Source organism: Cyprinus carpio, chromosome A13, assembly GCF_018340385.1.
Source record: "Cyprinus carpio isolate SPL01 chromosome A13, ASM1834038v1, whole genome shotgun sequence".
Classification (NCBI taxonomy): Eukaryota; Metazoa; Chordata; class Actinopteri; order Cypriniformes; family Cyprinidae; genus Cyprinus; species Cyprinus carpio.
Window position 1 is genome coordinate 14,231,453 of NC_056584.1, and position 17,476 is coordinate 14,248,928.

General features: G+C 37.3%; 1 protein-coding gene across 8 annotated transcripts in view; it reads left to right on the forward strand.

The window, feature by feature from the left end:
* LOC109100827 (SERTA domain containing 2b) overlaps nt 1-17,476 on the forward strand; it is a 37,289-nt gene that overhangs the window by 10,889 nt on the left and 8,924 nt on the right. The window contains exons 2-3 of one of the 8 annotated variants that reach the window (XR_006161497.1): nt 2,457-2,638; nt 2,906-6,403. The exons of 2 other annotated variants lie outside the window; for them this stretch is intronic. Coding sequence is in view for 2 of the 6 variants with exons in the window: in XM_042768919.1 (XP_042624853.1) it covers nt 2,604-2,638 (35 nt within the window). In the remaining 4 variants the exon portion in view is untranslated. Of the gene's footprint in view, nt 1-1,133; nt 1,551-2,456; nt 2,639-2,905; nt 6,404-9,692; nt 10,045-17,476 lie in introns of those variants that run through there. 5 more of the 8 variants (XR_002019643.2, XM_042768921.1, XM_042768919.1 and 2 more) reach the window with 5 other exon arrangements.

The window sequence follows — 17,476 nt, forward strand, 5'->3', positions numbered from 1 at the left end:
AAAGATTATATTGAAAATCTGGGATTCAAAGACAAATTTAAACCTGGAAATAAACCGAAAATTGTATAGCATTTTCACTGTGGATTAGGGTTGTGCAATATGTGTTGTCTACGATAATATTGTAATTGTTGTTTTAATTATGTGTGAGCTAATCATTATCATGAACCATTTTCTTCTTTCCTGAATGAATCAACTATATGAACAAATCATTGTCTCATTATGACTGTGACTTGGCGCCACCTACTGTTTTTTTTTCATATGTAAAACATTATTGATTTATTTATTTTTACAATCATTAGATATTTCAATATTGGGATATTATTCGAATTTTTTTTTTTTTTTTTTTTTTTTTTTGTCAGTTTATGTCTGTGGAGTGGAGCAAAGCAATATATTAGTACTTTATCAATTATCAGTCATTAGTACTTTATCAGTTATTTTATATTTATTATATTAATATTGGCCGAGTTTTGACCCCTTGTATATTTGTGTCTCGCCTCCCTTTCACTGTATCTTGTGTTACTAGCAATATGTCTGCCTTAAACTGGGCAAGAAGCATTTAAAATGTTTTCAATGTTTCGACCCTATGTTATATTTACCATGCCAGTTAAAATAATGTCTTGTCTCACTGCTCTCAGTGTTTACATTTAGCCTGGGCCCACGCACTTGCTGAATATATGTGATTTTTGCAGCCGTTGTCGGGACATATTCTGAGTAAAAGTTTATATTCTTTCAGCCTCAACCATTCAGGTTGTCTTTCCCTAATTTATGTTGACAGATTAGACTTGTGACAATGTGTTTACATTAGTAAGTTTCTCAGCAAGTGAAACACAACAACACAAATGATAAGCTGGTATGGAGATTTAGTTTTGATTAGTTATTGGTTTGTTTCAGCAGAACACGAGTTGTCTACTATTCCTACTACTGTTCTGGCTAGACTCCTAATTGCACTTAGTGCAGAATATATATTTTGCCAAGTGAATGTGGACAAAGGACTTGGTGTTTGTGTGTGACGACGGTGGGAGGGGTGAGGGTACGAGGACAGAAGGGGTGTGTGTGTGTGAGAGCAGGGGCAGAGCAAATGGTTCATAATGTGGTAGTGGTGCTGGAGAGGATGGGAGGAGATTGAAAGGGCTGAAGGGGAGGGATGTGCTTTTGTTTTGTTCTCTGTTGCTGAGCAATGGGGACTAAAGCATTGGGAACAGCTGTGATGGCCAAAGCTTTTCTCTTTCACTCTGCCGGAGAAGCCCTGAGGCACATACACAGATACAGCAGCCTAATGTGTGTGTGTGTGTGTGTGTGTGTGTGTATACCAGGAGAGGGAAAAAGAGAGGGAAAAGGAGGCTGATATTAACCAAAGGAGGCATTAGTGATCTTATGAAGGTCAGGTAATCACTGTGTAAGCGAGTGCAAATAGTAAAAAGAAGAAGTGAATGCTGAAGGAAATTATTTCAGATGGCTTTGTGTTGAAGAGGATGCTGGGAAATGTAGTCACACAGAAAGGGAACGAGATGTAGAGCGTTAAAGGCATGGATATACCATGGATAGTGCCAGTAAGAATTTTTTTTAAAGAAGTTAATACAATTATTCACCAAGGATACAAAAAAGTGACAGTAAAAACAGACAGGATGTTACCTTTATGTATTTATTAATGTTCTTTTGAACTTTCTACTCATTAAATAATGTTAAAAAGAAGTATCACGGTTTCCACAAAAATAATAAGCAACTGTTTTCAACATTGACAATAATAATAAAAATGTATCTTAAGCACTAAATAAACATTAAAATGATTTCTGAAGAATAATGTGATGGTGAAGTAATGGCTGCTGAAAATTCTACTTTGCCATCACAGAAATAAATGACATTTCAGAATATATATATTCAAATAAAAAACAGAAATAATAATAATAGTAATAGTAATATTACTGTTTATACTGTTATACTTTGTTAATCATTTATTAGGCTAAAATTAGAGTTTTATCATTAAATAAAAAACAATTTGAGTTTTATCATTATATACTGTATATATATATATATATATATATATATATATGTTTTTGTGTGTGTGTGTGTGTGTGTGTGTTGTGTTATTTTTTTATTATTATTATTGTTATTGTTATTATTATTATTTTTTCAAAATTAGAATTCTGAATATCAATTTCAACAGTTGATTCCAAGAAGTTTTTAGAAGAAAAAAAAACTTGTTTAATGCATTTAAGACCTGTTTACTTGGTGTATAGCTGACATCTTACAGTTTTATGCTTATCTATAAATGTTAGAAAGCAACAGCAGTATTTTCAATTTGAATAAAGAATCATCCTGGCACCAAGCTAGTCTCAGTTAAACTTCACAGACTTGCACAATAGAATGGGAGCGCAATAATTCAGACTAAAATGAACATTTCATTATTTGTTCACCACGATGTTCATAGTGACATTAATGTATTGTTTGTGTTGTAGAGTTGTGAGTCTGGACCTTAGTTATTGGAGCAGCAAACTCTCTCCATAGGGGTCTTCCTCCAGACTCCTCATACGCACCCACCGCAAAGATCACTCCACTGTGCTACTCGACAACCACATTGACCAGGCTGAACAATGTACCCATAAATGGCCTGGCTCAAGGGAGTCTGGACTGCAAACATGTAATTATTGTCTCATTTTTCTGTTTTACATGACATAAATAGGGTCATCAAACTCTGAATTTGGCTAATATTGATACTGGTATGAAAACATCACACTGTGATCAGTGATTATTGGTGTAGCTCTAATCTCAAGTGACATCTCAGCAGTGGCTTCGGTCCAGGGCAGTCCAATAATTTCATTACCCATAATCCTAAGCACTCTGGTGCCTTTCATTTTTCTGTGTTTGATGTTCTTAGTGACATCCGTGGCTTCATTCTCTTCAACAGGCCATTTCAGAGTGAACAGACAAGGCTACAAATGCTGTAGTGTTTTCAGGAAGTAAACAGAAACTAAAATAACTTAAGCAGTGGACCACAAAATGCCAAAATTAAATAGGGGAAAAAAAGAAGAACATGGAAATTGGGATTTAAGACATTCTTTAGGAGCCCACAATTTTGAAAGCACAAGAGACATGTTGAATACGGAGGTGCTGGCATGCAGAAGCCTTAAATACCAAAATGATTGCTTTTTGCTACGAGTTGTTTTTCATCAAGACATTCGATCTTTTTCATTTGAAACCTGCTGTTTTTCTCTTCTTCTGTCTGTCACGTCTTTTAGTTTGAAGCCATGTAGGAGAAAACTCAGCCGTGTTGGTGAAAACATGTTTTTTTATGACTCAGGCCATCTTCAGCTATGACTAATATTCATAAATTCATGCTTTTTTTAATCAGTGGTGCTGCCTGTTGTCAACTGTACCCCATCAAACAACGTCTTGATGTGAGAAAGACAAAAATCAGATATGTTTAGAGAAAACAGTTTCAAAGTTTGTATACAGTGCAGTGTCCAACACTGGAATGTTAGTCAGACAGAGAAAAAAAGACAAGTCATGATAGGGGAATGTTTACCATCAAGTGTGACCACTGTAAAAATGTACCTGTTTTCTGCAATTACTGTCTCTCCCAACATGGGTTTGGTACTGTTACAGTAGTCGTGAGTCTATGAGTAGCACAATAGGAATGCAATAATTCATCGAGCATTAAGTGCACAGACACACAACAGAAAGACTTGCTTAGTTTTCATGCTCGCCCATGTAATTACTCACAAATACACGTGAATACGTTTTGATGGAGCCAGTGGACACACTCACAAACACACTCAGAGAACGTGTGTGTCCATGACCATAAAATAAAATTATTTAAAAAACACCCGCTGTTTAGAAAGGTACTTATTATGTGGACCAAGAAAAGTTTAAATGTAATGATATAAAATCTAATATTTAATGTGGTGTGGCCATCTCAAGTAAAACATCAAAATACATCTTAATCTTTGTTTTCAATAGTACTTTTAAATATTTTTAACAAATATAATGAATTACATGACATAACTTTGCCTTGTCATTAAAAAAGGTCAAATTATTTGATATTTTAGGAGACTTATTGACTTTAACAAGGGTCTTCTACTGATATCTTTCTTGTTTTATGTTTTTTTCTCCTGCATTTTCTAAGATATAATAATAAAAGATTATGCTTAATATGGTTGTCTTGTTGAGAATTCCATCTTTTTATTTAGAGTCTTTTTACTGCTTAATTACAATATCAGGAGAATTGTATCACACTGACATTTAAGACCTTTTGCCCCCAAAAATGAATCAAAATGAATTTTATGTATTCAAATGAAAATCATAGTCATTCAAGACATTGCATGTATGAGTTACAGAATTTTAAATTTATAGATGTGTCATGTCATGGACACTTTTACTTCTTATTTATGCTGAATTATTATCTTTTTATCCTCCCACAGAGCATTTGGCACCAACCTTTAATGAAATATCTTCCTTTTCCTGCAGGATTTTATTGAATATATTCTGTGCCAAAACTTCATGCCATTAATGTCAGACCTTTCTGCTCGTTCTGGGTCTTTGTGTCCACTCAAAAATGTGGCTCCCAGTAAACACATCTTGAGCCTTTTGAAGTTCTCCAGCCCCAGCCACGAGAGTCACAGAATGAAAGAGAAAAACAGCATGATGTATGATGTCCTGTCATATATGGAGTCCACTTCCAAAACCACAACCATCACTGTGTTGGTTTTGCTCCGGCCGGGGTGTGTAAGTGTATTTATGTAAGCGTATATTCATGTGAGACGTGCAAACTTACTAATGTCTGGAGGAGGGTTGGAAAACGCTGTGTTATATCAATATTGTTCTGCATAATCACCATGGAAATGGGATAAAACACAAGTGTGTACACAAAGTTTAGCGTTTGTTCAGTTCTTTTCTTAAAGCACAGCACACCTCATTGCACGGCCTGTTATTCTTTGCCTTAATACACAGCACCTTAGGGAGAGCAGTGATGGATGACTTACAATAACCCTTTTTCATTTATCTTCTGTTTCCTTACTATTGAGATGATGATTGTGATCTGTTTATTTTAAAATAACTGCTATCACAGCATTGGTAGTAGGCTAACTTGCTCGTGTTAAGATGATTCCTATAATTAAATATCCTGTTTCTTTGTGTTTCCGCTCTTTATCTTGTCCTCTCTTCTTTACCTTCCCAATTCCTGCTAGGCAAGAGTGTTACACACACACATTCACAAATCTCTCAGTTTTCCCTCCTGGTTTCTCTTTCTGAAATGTTGCATGACTCAGGGTTTGTAGCATTGCTCTGCACATGTATGGAGTAAGAGGAGGTGGGTCGTGAGGGTCTGAGTGATTCTGATGTGGAGGCGGCACAGGAGGGAAATGCTATAATACTGACCATAGGGAAAGTGGGCAGCTGGATTCGCATGTAGTGGAGATTCATGTCATGCTTGTCTGACAGCCTGGCACGTGGTGCACCTCAGACATGGCAAATAATAAATAAATGAAGAACAAAAGGGAATCGGATTTCAGACCGGCTTTAACTTCCTACCTTCCCTGGCCACTACAGTTGGGCAAAATAGTCTAGAAAATTTCAAAGTACATATTTTTTCAGGATTATATATTTTTTTCCTGCACCATCTATTTCAACAACCATTACTGGCAAGTATTTTAAATTAAATATAGCATTTTTAAATAACTAAAACAGTTAAATATATCAAAACTTGAATTACTCTAAATGAAACCAGGAACAAATATTATTAATTATTATAATTTGCCATATACTGTACCACTGCATGGGAATATACAGCAATATATACTTGCATAATTTTTTTGCTAAATTTTTTAATATATGAATGTCAGAGAATTTAGGGCTTTCTTTTGAGTCATGACAAGTCACTGAATCAGTTTTAAATAGATTCACTGAAACAGACAGTTTGAACTGATATATGGAAAAAAAAATCAAACTTAACTGTAACTCTTAACTTTTTTCTGTTTTACATAGAGAAATGAATAGTAGCTACTTTCTTTTCAACCCCAGTATATTGAAACATGTTTTAACATGCTCCACCTCGTGAGTCATGAGACAAGGAAGGCTATGCGAAACTTATGTAGTTGCACAGAAACTTAACGGCCAATTTTTTAATTTTAATTAAAATAAATACTTTATTTAGCAAGGATGTATTAAATGATCAATAGTGACAGTAAAGGCATGTTACAAAAGATTTCTCTTTCAAATAAATTGTTTTATTTTGAACTTTGTGCATCATAAAATACTGAAACAAATGTATCACGATTTCCACTACAATATTAAAGGTATAATTCACCCAAAAATGAAAATTCTGTCATTATTTACTTACCCTCAGTGTTTCAAACTTGTATAAGTTTTTTACTTCTGTTTTCCATAGTATGGAAAATAAAAACTATGGAAGTCAATTCAGCCATTATATCTTTATATATTTTTAAAAATTTATTTTAAAAATATAATTTTTTAAAAAGCATATATATATATATATATATATATATATATATATATTGGCCATAAATTGTTTTTTATTTTTTTTGGCCATATGGTATTCTTACAGGCCATTGATTTAAACAGCTATTTATCGAGGGCCGCAATCAGTTATGACGTTAAGATGAGGGAGCACCCCCTGCTGAAGTGTGTCTGCATGATAATGAGCCAAATTAGATAATGAGGGAGACAGACGTGCCAAGGGTACTCAACGACGTGTAGAGGAGGATTGGAGTGGACTGTGGTGTGGAGAGGAGGGTTTAGCAGGAGTTAAGTTAAGACTGTTTCTGCTGGCACCAGAACCCTGTGTGTCTGTGTCACTGGGACCCTGAAGAGGCCTGTAATTAACAGCACTGCAATCAAGCAGCTATTTTGTTTGGATGACTGTAATAGAACAGCGTGATTTCACACCACTTTTGGCGAAATCCAAATATCTATCATCATATCATTGAGTGGAAGGCTTCACATTTTTGCTCAGTCAGGCACAACCTATTGATCTGTAGCTTTTCAATTATAGGGACAGTTCACACATAAATAAAAATTCTGGCAGTATTTACTCACCCTAATATCATTCCCAAACTGTATGACTTTCATTTTTCTGTGGAATCATAAAGAAGATATTTTGGAAAATGTTGCAGGATTTTTTGGACCCCATTGACTTTCATTTTGGGGGGGAAAAAACATGAAGGTGAGTAAATGATGACAGAGTTTTAACTTTTGGATGAATTGTCACTTAATAATTATCAATACATATTCACGTGTACATAAAAATAAAGGTTCTTTATTGGCATGTATGGGTCCACAAAGACCCTTTAACATCCATGGAATCTTTCCATTTAAGGTTCTTTATAGGGTTAAAATGTTCTTTAGATTTTTAAAATGTTGTTTATACTAAGAAAAAAATAAATACATTTCACTCAAAGGTTATTTGGGGAACCCAAAATGGTTCTTCTGAAACACCCCTTTTTGAACCTTTATTTTCAGGACTGTAATAAAAAATACCTTTGCTAAGAGTTTTTGTTTGTTTGTTTAATCTTGCTTTGTTTTCTGTTTATTTGTTTTCAGTTTAAAAGGGATAGTTCACCCAAAAAATGAAAGTACTGTCATCATTAATTCTCAATTAAGTTTTAATATCATATGTTTTTTGAATGGATACCCACACTGTTCGTGCCATGTGCCACTCTTGCTGAAGAGGCAATTGTTGGGAGGCTCCCACAACAAATGATCATACACTGTCACAGTGGCTCATACCACACACATCAGTAAGGTCATTATGCAGCTGTTGGGAACTATAGGGTCAAGCACGCATAAGACAAGGCTTCGTGAAGAAAGGCAGGAGAGATCCAGAGGGAGAGAGAAAGGGAGGGGAGAAAGAGAGACACAGGGAGAGAGAGAGAAATGGGACGGGCTGCGCTTCCTTGCTTGTAGTGTGGGGGAACAAAGGGGATGTTGTAGATGCCGCCCAGTGGCCAGCACTACTCCATCCTACCTCGACTGCTCACTGAGCCATTTCCTGTTTTTGACCTGAAATCTTTATTTAGAACCACCCTTCTGCTCAGCTCTCTCTCCTCCTCATTTATAACAACACGGAGATAGACACAGGAACATGGATTCACACCACTGCTTTTTGTCTCACATTCACTCCAGTGGTGTTTTTATGTGGGAAATTTGAGAGCTGTAGCTCTAGAGAAGTGTGAGATGTGTAGATGGCTTTATTAATAAAGTTCTGTTTTGTGCAATTCACTGTTGTTTTTGTTTGTGCAGTATGCAAGGCCTTCTCTAACATTCGAACAGGCAACATCCTAAACTGGATGCTCTAAATCTAAGCACACTCCTGATTTAAAATAGGTGAGCATTGTGCCCGTCATAATGCCTTGTTGCCAAATCCACTGGCGATGGTACATGAATGGTTTACACTGTATGGAAACGTGCCCTGTGTTATTGCAGTGGTGGCAATAAATCACACTGCACTGCTGAAGTGTGCAAACTGTGTTAGTTGGTTCCCTTGGAGAGAGGGTAAGGTTTATTTATGTGTTTTGAATTGTGTATTTATTTTGGAATAATGCTTAATTGCCACATAAATACAGTGGATCAAGTCTAAAAATAAGAGCAGACGGTGAAGCATTTTATTCCTGGATGATGCACTGCTTAAAAGAAGTGTGCCACATTTATGATCTCATCTTGTGTCCAGTTTAAAATGATGTGTATTTATATCTGGTAGAGCAATCATTTAGACCGTTTTAAAGGACTACTTTTTTGCATCAGAATTGCTTGACATATAGGCATGATGTTAGCAACAAATTTGTGAGCTGTTTATTAAACATTTGACTTGTATTGTTTCATTTAACTGTCTAAGTTTTAACTGTTTTTATGGAGTTCTGATTTACAGGGATACAGTATATAGCGGTTATGAGCCATGCAGTGCTTGTCCTTGCCATGTGGTGGCAGTTCGATAGCTTGAGGCTTCTATAAGAGCATCATCAGTAAGGTTATGTATGCAGCTGTTGGGAACTATACAGTCAAGCATGCATATTGCTCTCGAATATGCTCACCCTTCACAAAGAAACCATTTGCATTACATGCACTGAAGAACATCTTGGTTTTCTTTAGCCTTAACCATTTTTATCACAGTACACTTTAGTACCCCATGGCTTAGAATATGTTGGATTTATTTAGATAATAATTATTTTATGTAAGCATTAAAAAAATTGTGTCCCCAAATTACAAAATATGTAACATTGTTTAAAATGGTAAAATAATAACATCATTTGAACACTTTTTAGCCTACAGCATGGCAGTAAATAATCTCATTCCATTTTCTCAATTTTAACACAGAATTTCAAGTTGACTGCATTCCTCATGCTAAACCCTGTTACCTAAATAAAAATGATCAAAACTAATATTTTCCTTTACTAGCTCTTTAGAATAAATAAATAAAACTGCTCATTTTGACCTATTGAAGTTGTCGATTTACATTTTCTGCAGACTAAGCAGCTCCTTTCTCTGACCAAAACCTGTTTCATTTTTTTAAGATCCTCAGGCGCTATTATGTTCAGATGAATGGAACTTTTCTTGGTCTCACTTCTGCTGCCTATATGCTACACGGATAGAAAAGGGCCGTGTCTCGAAACATATTGAGCTGCCTACTTCATCATAGACGCGCTCGGCGTCAGTTCAGCTCACGCTAGTGTCTCGCAACGCGCCCGTGACGCTGTCTAGGTAGGCAGCATGCAAGAATTTGAGACACAGCCCGAGAGTTAGTGGGTGGACGCGTGGAGGGTGTGTTTGCCTGAGTAGGGGTTGGACTTTGCCGAGGCCAGGCTCTGTGTAGTCAAGCACAAGTCTCTCTCGACGTCATTCGCTTTCGAAGGCGATTGAGTCGGTCCTAGTGACTGACTCCGGGCTCGCGGATAGTCTGCTGTCCTTTTCTCTCTCCACAAACTCGCTGCCGACCTTTCTAATCAGCTGTGAGAGTTTTATCGGTACCGGCTGTCAACAATAAAACAAAGATCCATCCCGATGCTTCAGTTTATTCCTCCACTTGAAGTAGACGAGGTAAGCATGGAGCTTATTCATAAATAACTGAGATCACGTAAGTGGCGTGGAAACGCCGCGGCGTCTCTGATGTTGCACATAGCAGAGGCAACAGTCATACGTGTATTCGTGCATTGTTGTCTGGCGGTCGGTGCGATCTTCGGAAAGTTCAGAGGCATGTCACAACCCAAGCAGAACCGCTCTGTAGCCGAACCGAGTCGCCAGTTGAGTCAAAATGAACATCACAATGTTTTTTTTATGGTCGCGCTCTGTTGTACTGATAGCCAACTAAAGCTACAGATCTAATTGACCAAAAAGCTGGACTCTGGGACAGAGAGCCAGAACCAGACAGACAATGAAATCGCGTGTTTTTCCCTTTATTTTTTTACTATTATTTTAGGTAAGAGCATGAATTTGGGCTTTACTGTAACTGTAAACATTTAAACTCCCTAAAATAGAAAAGTTAAATTTTTGTTTATTGATTTTTAACTAAAATCAAAGTGACAACCTGCTTATTGTACTTTTCAACCACTTTGAATTTAACTGCTGATGGAGTTGAAACTGAAATAATTGTGACATGTTAAATTAATGGGAATAAGAAGTTGTTACATTATGATTTTTACAGTCTCAGTGTACGAAGTTGCATGTTCACTTCACTGTTGAATTATACAGGGTTTTAATTAGATGGTAAAAGGCAATTGAATGGCTTTTACACAGTAGATTATTTTATTTTTGGCTTCTGATTAAGATAAATAAATTTAGGCCTATTTGGTCGTCATGGAACAAATTCACACACTGGAAAATGGCAGTTGGGGATTGTGAGGGACAGTGTCTTTATGTCTCAGTGTGTGAGCAATATCTTTCTTCTCTGTTTCTGAAAATTTACTTTAAACCACACTGTAAAACTGCAGCATTAAACTTTAGTTTAATATACTTTAGTTCAAAGTAAAATCTTAAGTCAAAACCTGCAGAAATAAGTTTATAACAATGTTGTGAAAATACTGTTTTCATCACTTAAACTGTTTATTCATTATGTTTATTGTAAAGAAGTCAGTGAAATCTGTGGCGACTCAGAGCAGACGTTATTTTGCAGTTGCTATCCTTGTCAGACACACTGGCATTCAAAGTCCGAATAACTCACATGCACGCACACACTCAGTAAATTCAGAGGATCAAGGTCCAGTTGGATTTTCAAGTGAATGCATGGTTCATATTAAGCAAAGTAGATTACAACCTCTGCTTTCGTCAGTCTGCTCGTCGTATTGCTGTATTATTTCCTTTAAACAAAAAGACTGACTCTGTGACATTTACATGTTGTACTCTCCGTGTCATCTTTAAATGTGCACTTCCTTCCTGCAACAGTCACAGAAGAAAAATGAGGTTTTGTCCCTCGATTAATTGTAAATGTCACAAGGTGGTTGTATTCAGTGTCCAGAATTCACCTCGTTGACTTTTTGAAGAGTGGACATCAGAAAGTTATTATGTTGATGGGCCACTCATGTTTTTCCTGTAAGGTTTATACTGCAATGTTGGGCTTGTTAGTAGTCTTGTGAATTAGATATTGTTCCAGAGATTTTATATATATATATATATATATATATATATATATATATATATATATATATATATATATAGAATTTTTCAGTTGTATACTGATATTTCAGTAAAATGGCTTGTCTCACAATCTCTTGAAATGAGATATGACACTGTACCTGATTAATGAAAAGAGGACTAGAAATGCAAAAGAAGGAAGACTAATAATTATTGTTTATTAGTTTAATTTCACATCACCTGTTGCTTGTTTAGTTTTATTTTCATTTAAATGGTATGTGTATCTGTGTTATGTATGTGTGTGTGTGCGCTTATGCCTATCTTACACTTTCACATAGTGCTCCAAGACTTCTGCTCCTCTGGTCAAACCGGTTTGAAATGCGTTCCTCTCTCTGCTACTGTTTAGCTGGTGTTTTTTTTTTTTTTTTTTTAACAGGAGTGTGACATTTAGGAGAGGTTTAAGGGAAGTTTAAGCCATGTTTTAATCTTTACTCTCTATATTGCATTCCTTATTTTTTTTTTCTACATATATTTCAGCATAGTTTGTTATTCCAAAAATGGTAGTATTTTTTAGGGAATCATTTTAGTCTGAAAGTACCGTGAGTATTTTCTGTAAACGTGTGCAAACTTTTCATACATCCTTCCTTAATTTATGCATTAGGTGTCCAACAAAGTGAACATTTCCAATGATAGTGTGTACAGTATATGAGTGCATGATACAGTGCTTTGCAACATTCAGTGCCTGTGGGGAAATCTGTAATGTGGGTTGTCTTGTTACTCTTGCTGACGTAAAGAAGCTTCTCAGAGTTTGTGCCGCCTCTTTGCTGTTCTCTGATACTGAGATCCACAGCTCTGCTCTGAAGTGTGTCACCCACTCCATCTATCCTCCATTTATGAGAGGATTTTTGTAAAATTGCAGTTTTATGCTGATTGAGAGATTGATAGATCCACTAGACCTGTTAATTGTTATTTGCAAAAGACAATGACTGTTTGATGTTTCCACAAAAACATTAAGCAGTACAAGTGTTTTAACACTGCACTGATAATAAGAAGTGTTTTTTGAGCACCAAATCAGCATTTAAATAATTTCTGATGGATCATGAGACACAGAAAACTGGGGTAATGGCTGCTGAAAATTCAGCAGTGCCATCACAAGAATAAATCTTAAAATATATTAAAATAGAAAACAATTGTTTTAAATTGCAATAATGTTTGACAGTATTACTGTTTACTGTGTTTTAAACAAATAAATGCAATAAATAAATCTTTCAAATATATATATATATATATATATATGTTGTTAAAAATAATTAATAAAATAAGTTTGTTGTATATTATTAGTAATTTATGAATATTTTTACATATTGTTACTAGTTATGACTCACAATGGTCCAAAGCTCTCTTAGAGACTCTGAAAGTAAAGACAGACAGCTCTAAAGTTTTACATGGCTGCACGGCAGAGACTCGCTTGCCTAGTTACTGATGTTTTCTTTTATTACTTTTCAGTTTTGGGCAATACAAGTGAGATCATGTTCTAAAAATCTGCAGTAAAGCAACAGATGCATATCTGTCCACTTGTTTGACTGTCTTTAGTATTGTAAGACTTTGTGGTACAGTTAAGACCGTACAACAGGCACAGTTGAGGTACAGTTCAGATCCAGCATGCGACAGTTTTACAGACATGTTATTTGGTTAGTTTTTAAGATGTCAGACGGTTGTCTGACCCCTGCAGCTTTCGCTCTGTGCTGTGTGAGAATGTGGTGTCTGGGGCTTCTCCATCTGTCTGTCTCAATCGTTCTTACTGTCTCACACATCCCTCTCTCTCTCTTATCTTTTCTCCCACTGCCTTCTCTATATCTGTCTTGCCTCTTTCCCTGTTTTTTGTTAGTCTACCTAACTTTCTTACTGTTTTGCATGTTTGTTCAGTGTTATTGAGCCTTCATCAGGAGTTCCCATATAAATGACACACCATCTTTTCACTACAACAAGTACAGAGCCCAGGTGGAGAGGATGTGCCTGAAATTTTGTACAGAAAATAGTCAAAAATGTATAGTGCATTTGTCCGTTTGTTTGAGTTTCAAATATTTTTTTGCTTGAAACCAAAGTTTGTTATGTTGTGATTCATCTCATAGCTGGTTGGTTTGGTTCATGGCTTAAAACTCTTAAAGGCTTTTTAAAAATCCCTATGAGAAAAATAGCATTAACCAGTAGCATCATCTGCTTCATGACTGCTGTTGTCCTTTATGGGTGTTTATGTCTATTATGTCTGATGCACCCATTTGCCATTAGCGAGTCTCACTGTTTCACAACATGCATGTGTCTACATTCGTGCATTTATATCTGCAGGTGTTTGAGAGCTAGAGTCAGCGTGAGTGAGTGTGTAAGGGTGTGTTTGTGGGAATCAGTACCCTCCGGATCTGAAATAGCACTGTGTGGATGTGAGGGGGAGGGGAGCTCTGAAGCACAGGCATGGAAATGTGCAGATCCTGTTACAGGATCATAATATCACTGAAAACTCTGCGCTCTGTGCTCCATCCTCTCCGCTGCACTTGTTCGCCTGCTCACGCCATCCTTTCTGCTGCATTCTCTCACCTCATCTCCACCAGTACACCCATTGCCGAAGCTCCGGTGTCACACCTGGTCCCTCATGTGCCGTATGTGTTGTGTGTAGGATTGGAACAGAACGTACAGCCTGCTTAGCAGCCCTGACATATTTCCAGACTCTGCTCTGACAACTCAGTCAGAGCTCTCCTCCCGAAAGGCCTCTGCCTTATTTTTTACACTAATTCCACGTTATCTGGCGCTGTGTTTCAGACACTTAGCTACCGGCTGGAGCCGCAACCAGGGACCAAGTTGTGCTTTTGAAGGCATCCTTTAGAGGTGGTCTTCTGCCAGACATTTTGTCAAACTCTATAAATGTGCCATAGACATTTTTTGATGCTGCGTTTTTTCCTCTCCTTGAAGAGTTTTCACTCAGGGTCATTGCTCAGCACTGGTGCATTAGGGAGCAAAGAGACAGGTTGTCTGTTTATGAAGGTCTCTTTGCGTGAGGTAACACTAAGTGCTGCCCCAGCACTTCTTACTGAGGAGAACTCAACATTCCCCTCTTTTTCCTCCTCTCTGGCTCCTCCTGTTGTCTCCCTATGCTTAGTACGGTATATCCAGGTCAGGAACCAAAGTACAGGTTGCCCAGACCCTCTGTAAATTCACCAGCAGCATAAAAAGCAAATGAACTAAGAGATCCAAGAAGCCACAGTAGTGATGAAGTTCTTCTCTATCCTATATGGTCTATATCTCTGGTTGTATCTACACCCTATGATGTGAATCCCTGTATCTTGGACAAAAATTTGGACACTAGCAAGGGCCTTCGATCCTCTAACAATGAAACACTGATGATTCTTTGATTTGGTCACAAGATAGCACATTAAAAAATAGCTCATCAACAGCCTCACTGAATAGCATGCCATTGTGCATATCTGTTAATAGCTATAGCTATTATAAATATGTGCTTGTCTGAAAAAAAGATAATGTACTTAAAGCTGCAGTCCATAACTTTTGGTGCTCTAGCGGTTAATAAACAGAACTGTGTGCATCTTGTGGAAGAACATTGTAGCCGGAACTACTTCTCTCTGTTTAAGTCTATGGCGAATCACGCAGGTACTGGGCTACTCCGCAGCGGTACCTACCCGAACCAGTCTAAATAGTCCAAATATAAACACTTATTATAGGTGTACTGTAGTGATTCAGGACAAGCCAAAAACACGGTTTGGAAAATGGATTCATGGTGTACTCGCTTATTATATACATTTTGTAAATTTTGAACACAAAAAAGTTACGGACTGCAGCTTTAATGGAATACACTTAATGGAAGTTTCATAAAGTCAGAAAATAAGATTTTGTCTTTGTATATTTACAGTGGATACAGTTTTTGTTTTATCCAGCTGCATTTACTCAGTGCAACTTATAACATCCAAGTGAAAGATCTAACTCCTACGTGTCAGAAATAAATAAAAAAACAGAATCACTGAGTTGGAAAAAGCATCACCCCCCTCCTAAAAATGACTTGTAAACTCAATTGGGTGTAGCTACTCCCCATTTGACTTTCAACTGTAATCAGCTGTGGTCATTTTGATTAGCTCAGCATGAAAAGAGCTTTCCTGAATCATTTCCATCCTTGGTAGTGCAACTGAAGCAAACTATCAACTATGGGTGGCAAGGCACTGTCAGAAGATGTCAGGGAAAAAATTGTGTACAGGCACAAGTCAGGAGATGGATACAATTTTTTTTCAAAGGCTTTATCAAAGGTAGGGCTACACAAAATCGCATTCATAATCGGCAATGAATAGCCTACGTTTCTGAACGCGATTTTGTGTAGCTTGTCAGTGAACTACAGCTCCGTGTAGTAAATGCCGCTCCATCTGAAAGCACGTGCTGGCAATTTACTACTAATCACAGGAGCGGCTTTACTGACGAGATGCACATGAAAGTCGCATTAGATTTTTTTGCACAGCCCTAACAAAGCCTATAAGCACAGTGAATTCTATTATTAAGGAATGTATTTGTAGTGATCAGAAATCGAGGTTTTCTGAACCATTTGAGGCTTTCATGAAATTGTGCCAAAAAAACGGTTCATTACCCGAAGCTTTTAACACAGTGCGCATTAGTGACATCTGGTGGTCAGACTTGGTTTCTCCATCAAATCTAACAAAACATAGCAGAGCAGAGGATGGTTTGAAAAAGTATTTAATCCGTGCCAGCTCGTGTCATGCATAGTCCAGTCAACGGATTCACATATTGATCAATAATGTAAAATATACAAGTGTGTGATTATAATTAATAATTGACGTGAGTAGTAGCAAAAATATTTCAGGTGAGCTGTTCGGGGTCTCTGAGGCCCCAGCTATTGAACATGATAAAATGCAATAGAGGTGTGATGTGCATTCAGTTTCTGTCTGGTGTTGAGGTTATTCTAAACTATTCTACTGAATCTCAAATGACACAACCAAGTCAATGTAAAGTCAAACACAAGAGTCATGCGAAGCGCCGATTTTTTTTAAACCAGCTGTTCCACCCTTCCGATACTGCATGACGTTCGAAGTTTCAAACGTCACCAATCACATGGTATTCTCATTTCGATACAAGCATCTGTACAGTGTGTGATGCAGAAGTGGTTTACAAACTGTGTGGGAGCATCAGAGCCTCTGTATCAATCGTCCCATCACTAGGTATTTGGTACAACACAGACCCTCTCTGGATCAGGACGTCACTCCAAACTGGATGAAAGAGCCAGGATGAAACTGGTCAGAGAGGCGATGAAGAGGCCTACAGCAACCCTAAAGCAGTTGCAGGATTTTATGACAAAGAGTGGTCATTGTGTGCATGTGACAACAATATCACAAATTCTCCACAAATGTGGCTTGTATGGGAGAGTTGCAAGAAAAAAGCCACTCCTCAAGAAAGGCCATATGCAGTCACGACTGAGCTTTGCCAAAATGCACCTTGAAGATTCTGGGGCATATGAGACTAAAATTGAATTATTTGGCCTCAACACTAAACGATATGTCTGGTGGAAATCCAATACAGCTCACCATCCAAATAGCAGCATTCCTTCAGTAAAGCATGGCGGTGGTAATGTCCTGTTATGGGGGTGTTACTCTGCAGCAGGGACTAGAGCAATTGTGAAAAATAAATGGGGTAAAATACCATCAAATTCTTGAGGAAAATCTGCTGCCCTCTGCCAGAAAGATGTCAATGGGAAGAAGGTTTACCTTCCAACATGACAATGACCCAAAGCACACAGCAAAACTGAGCACACAGTGGCTGAAGGAGGAAAAGGTGAATGTCCTTGGATGGCCTAGTCAGAGCCCAGACTTAAACCCCACTGAGAATCTGTGGAATGACT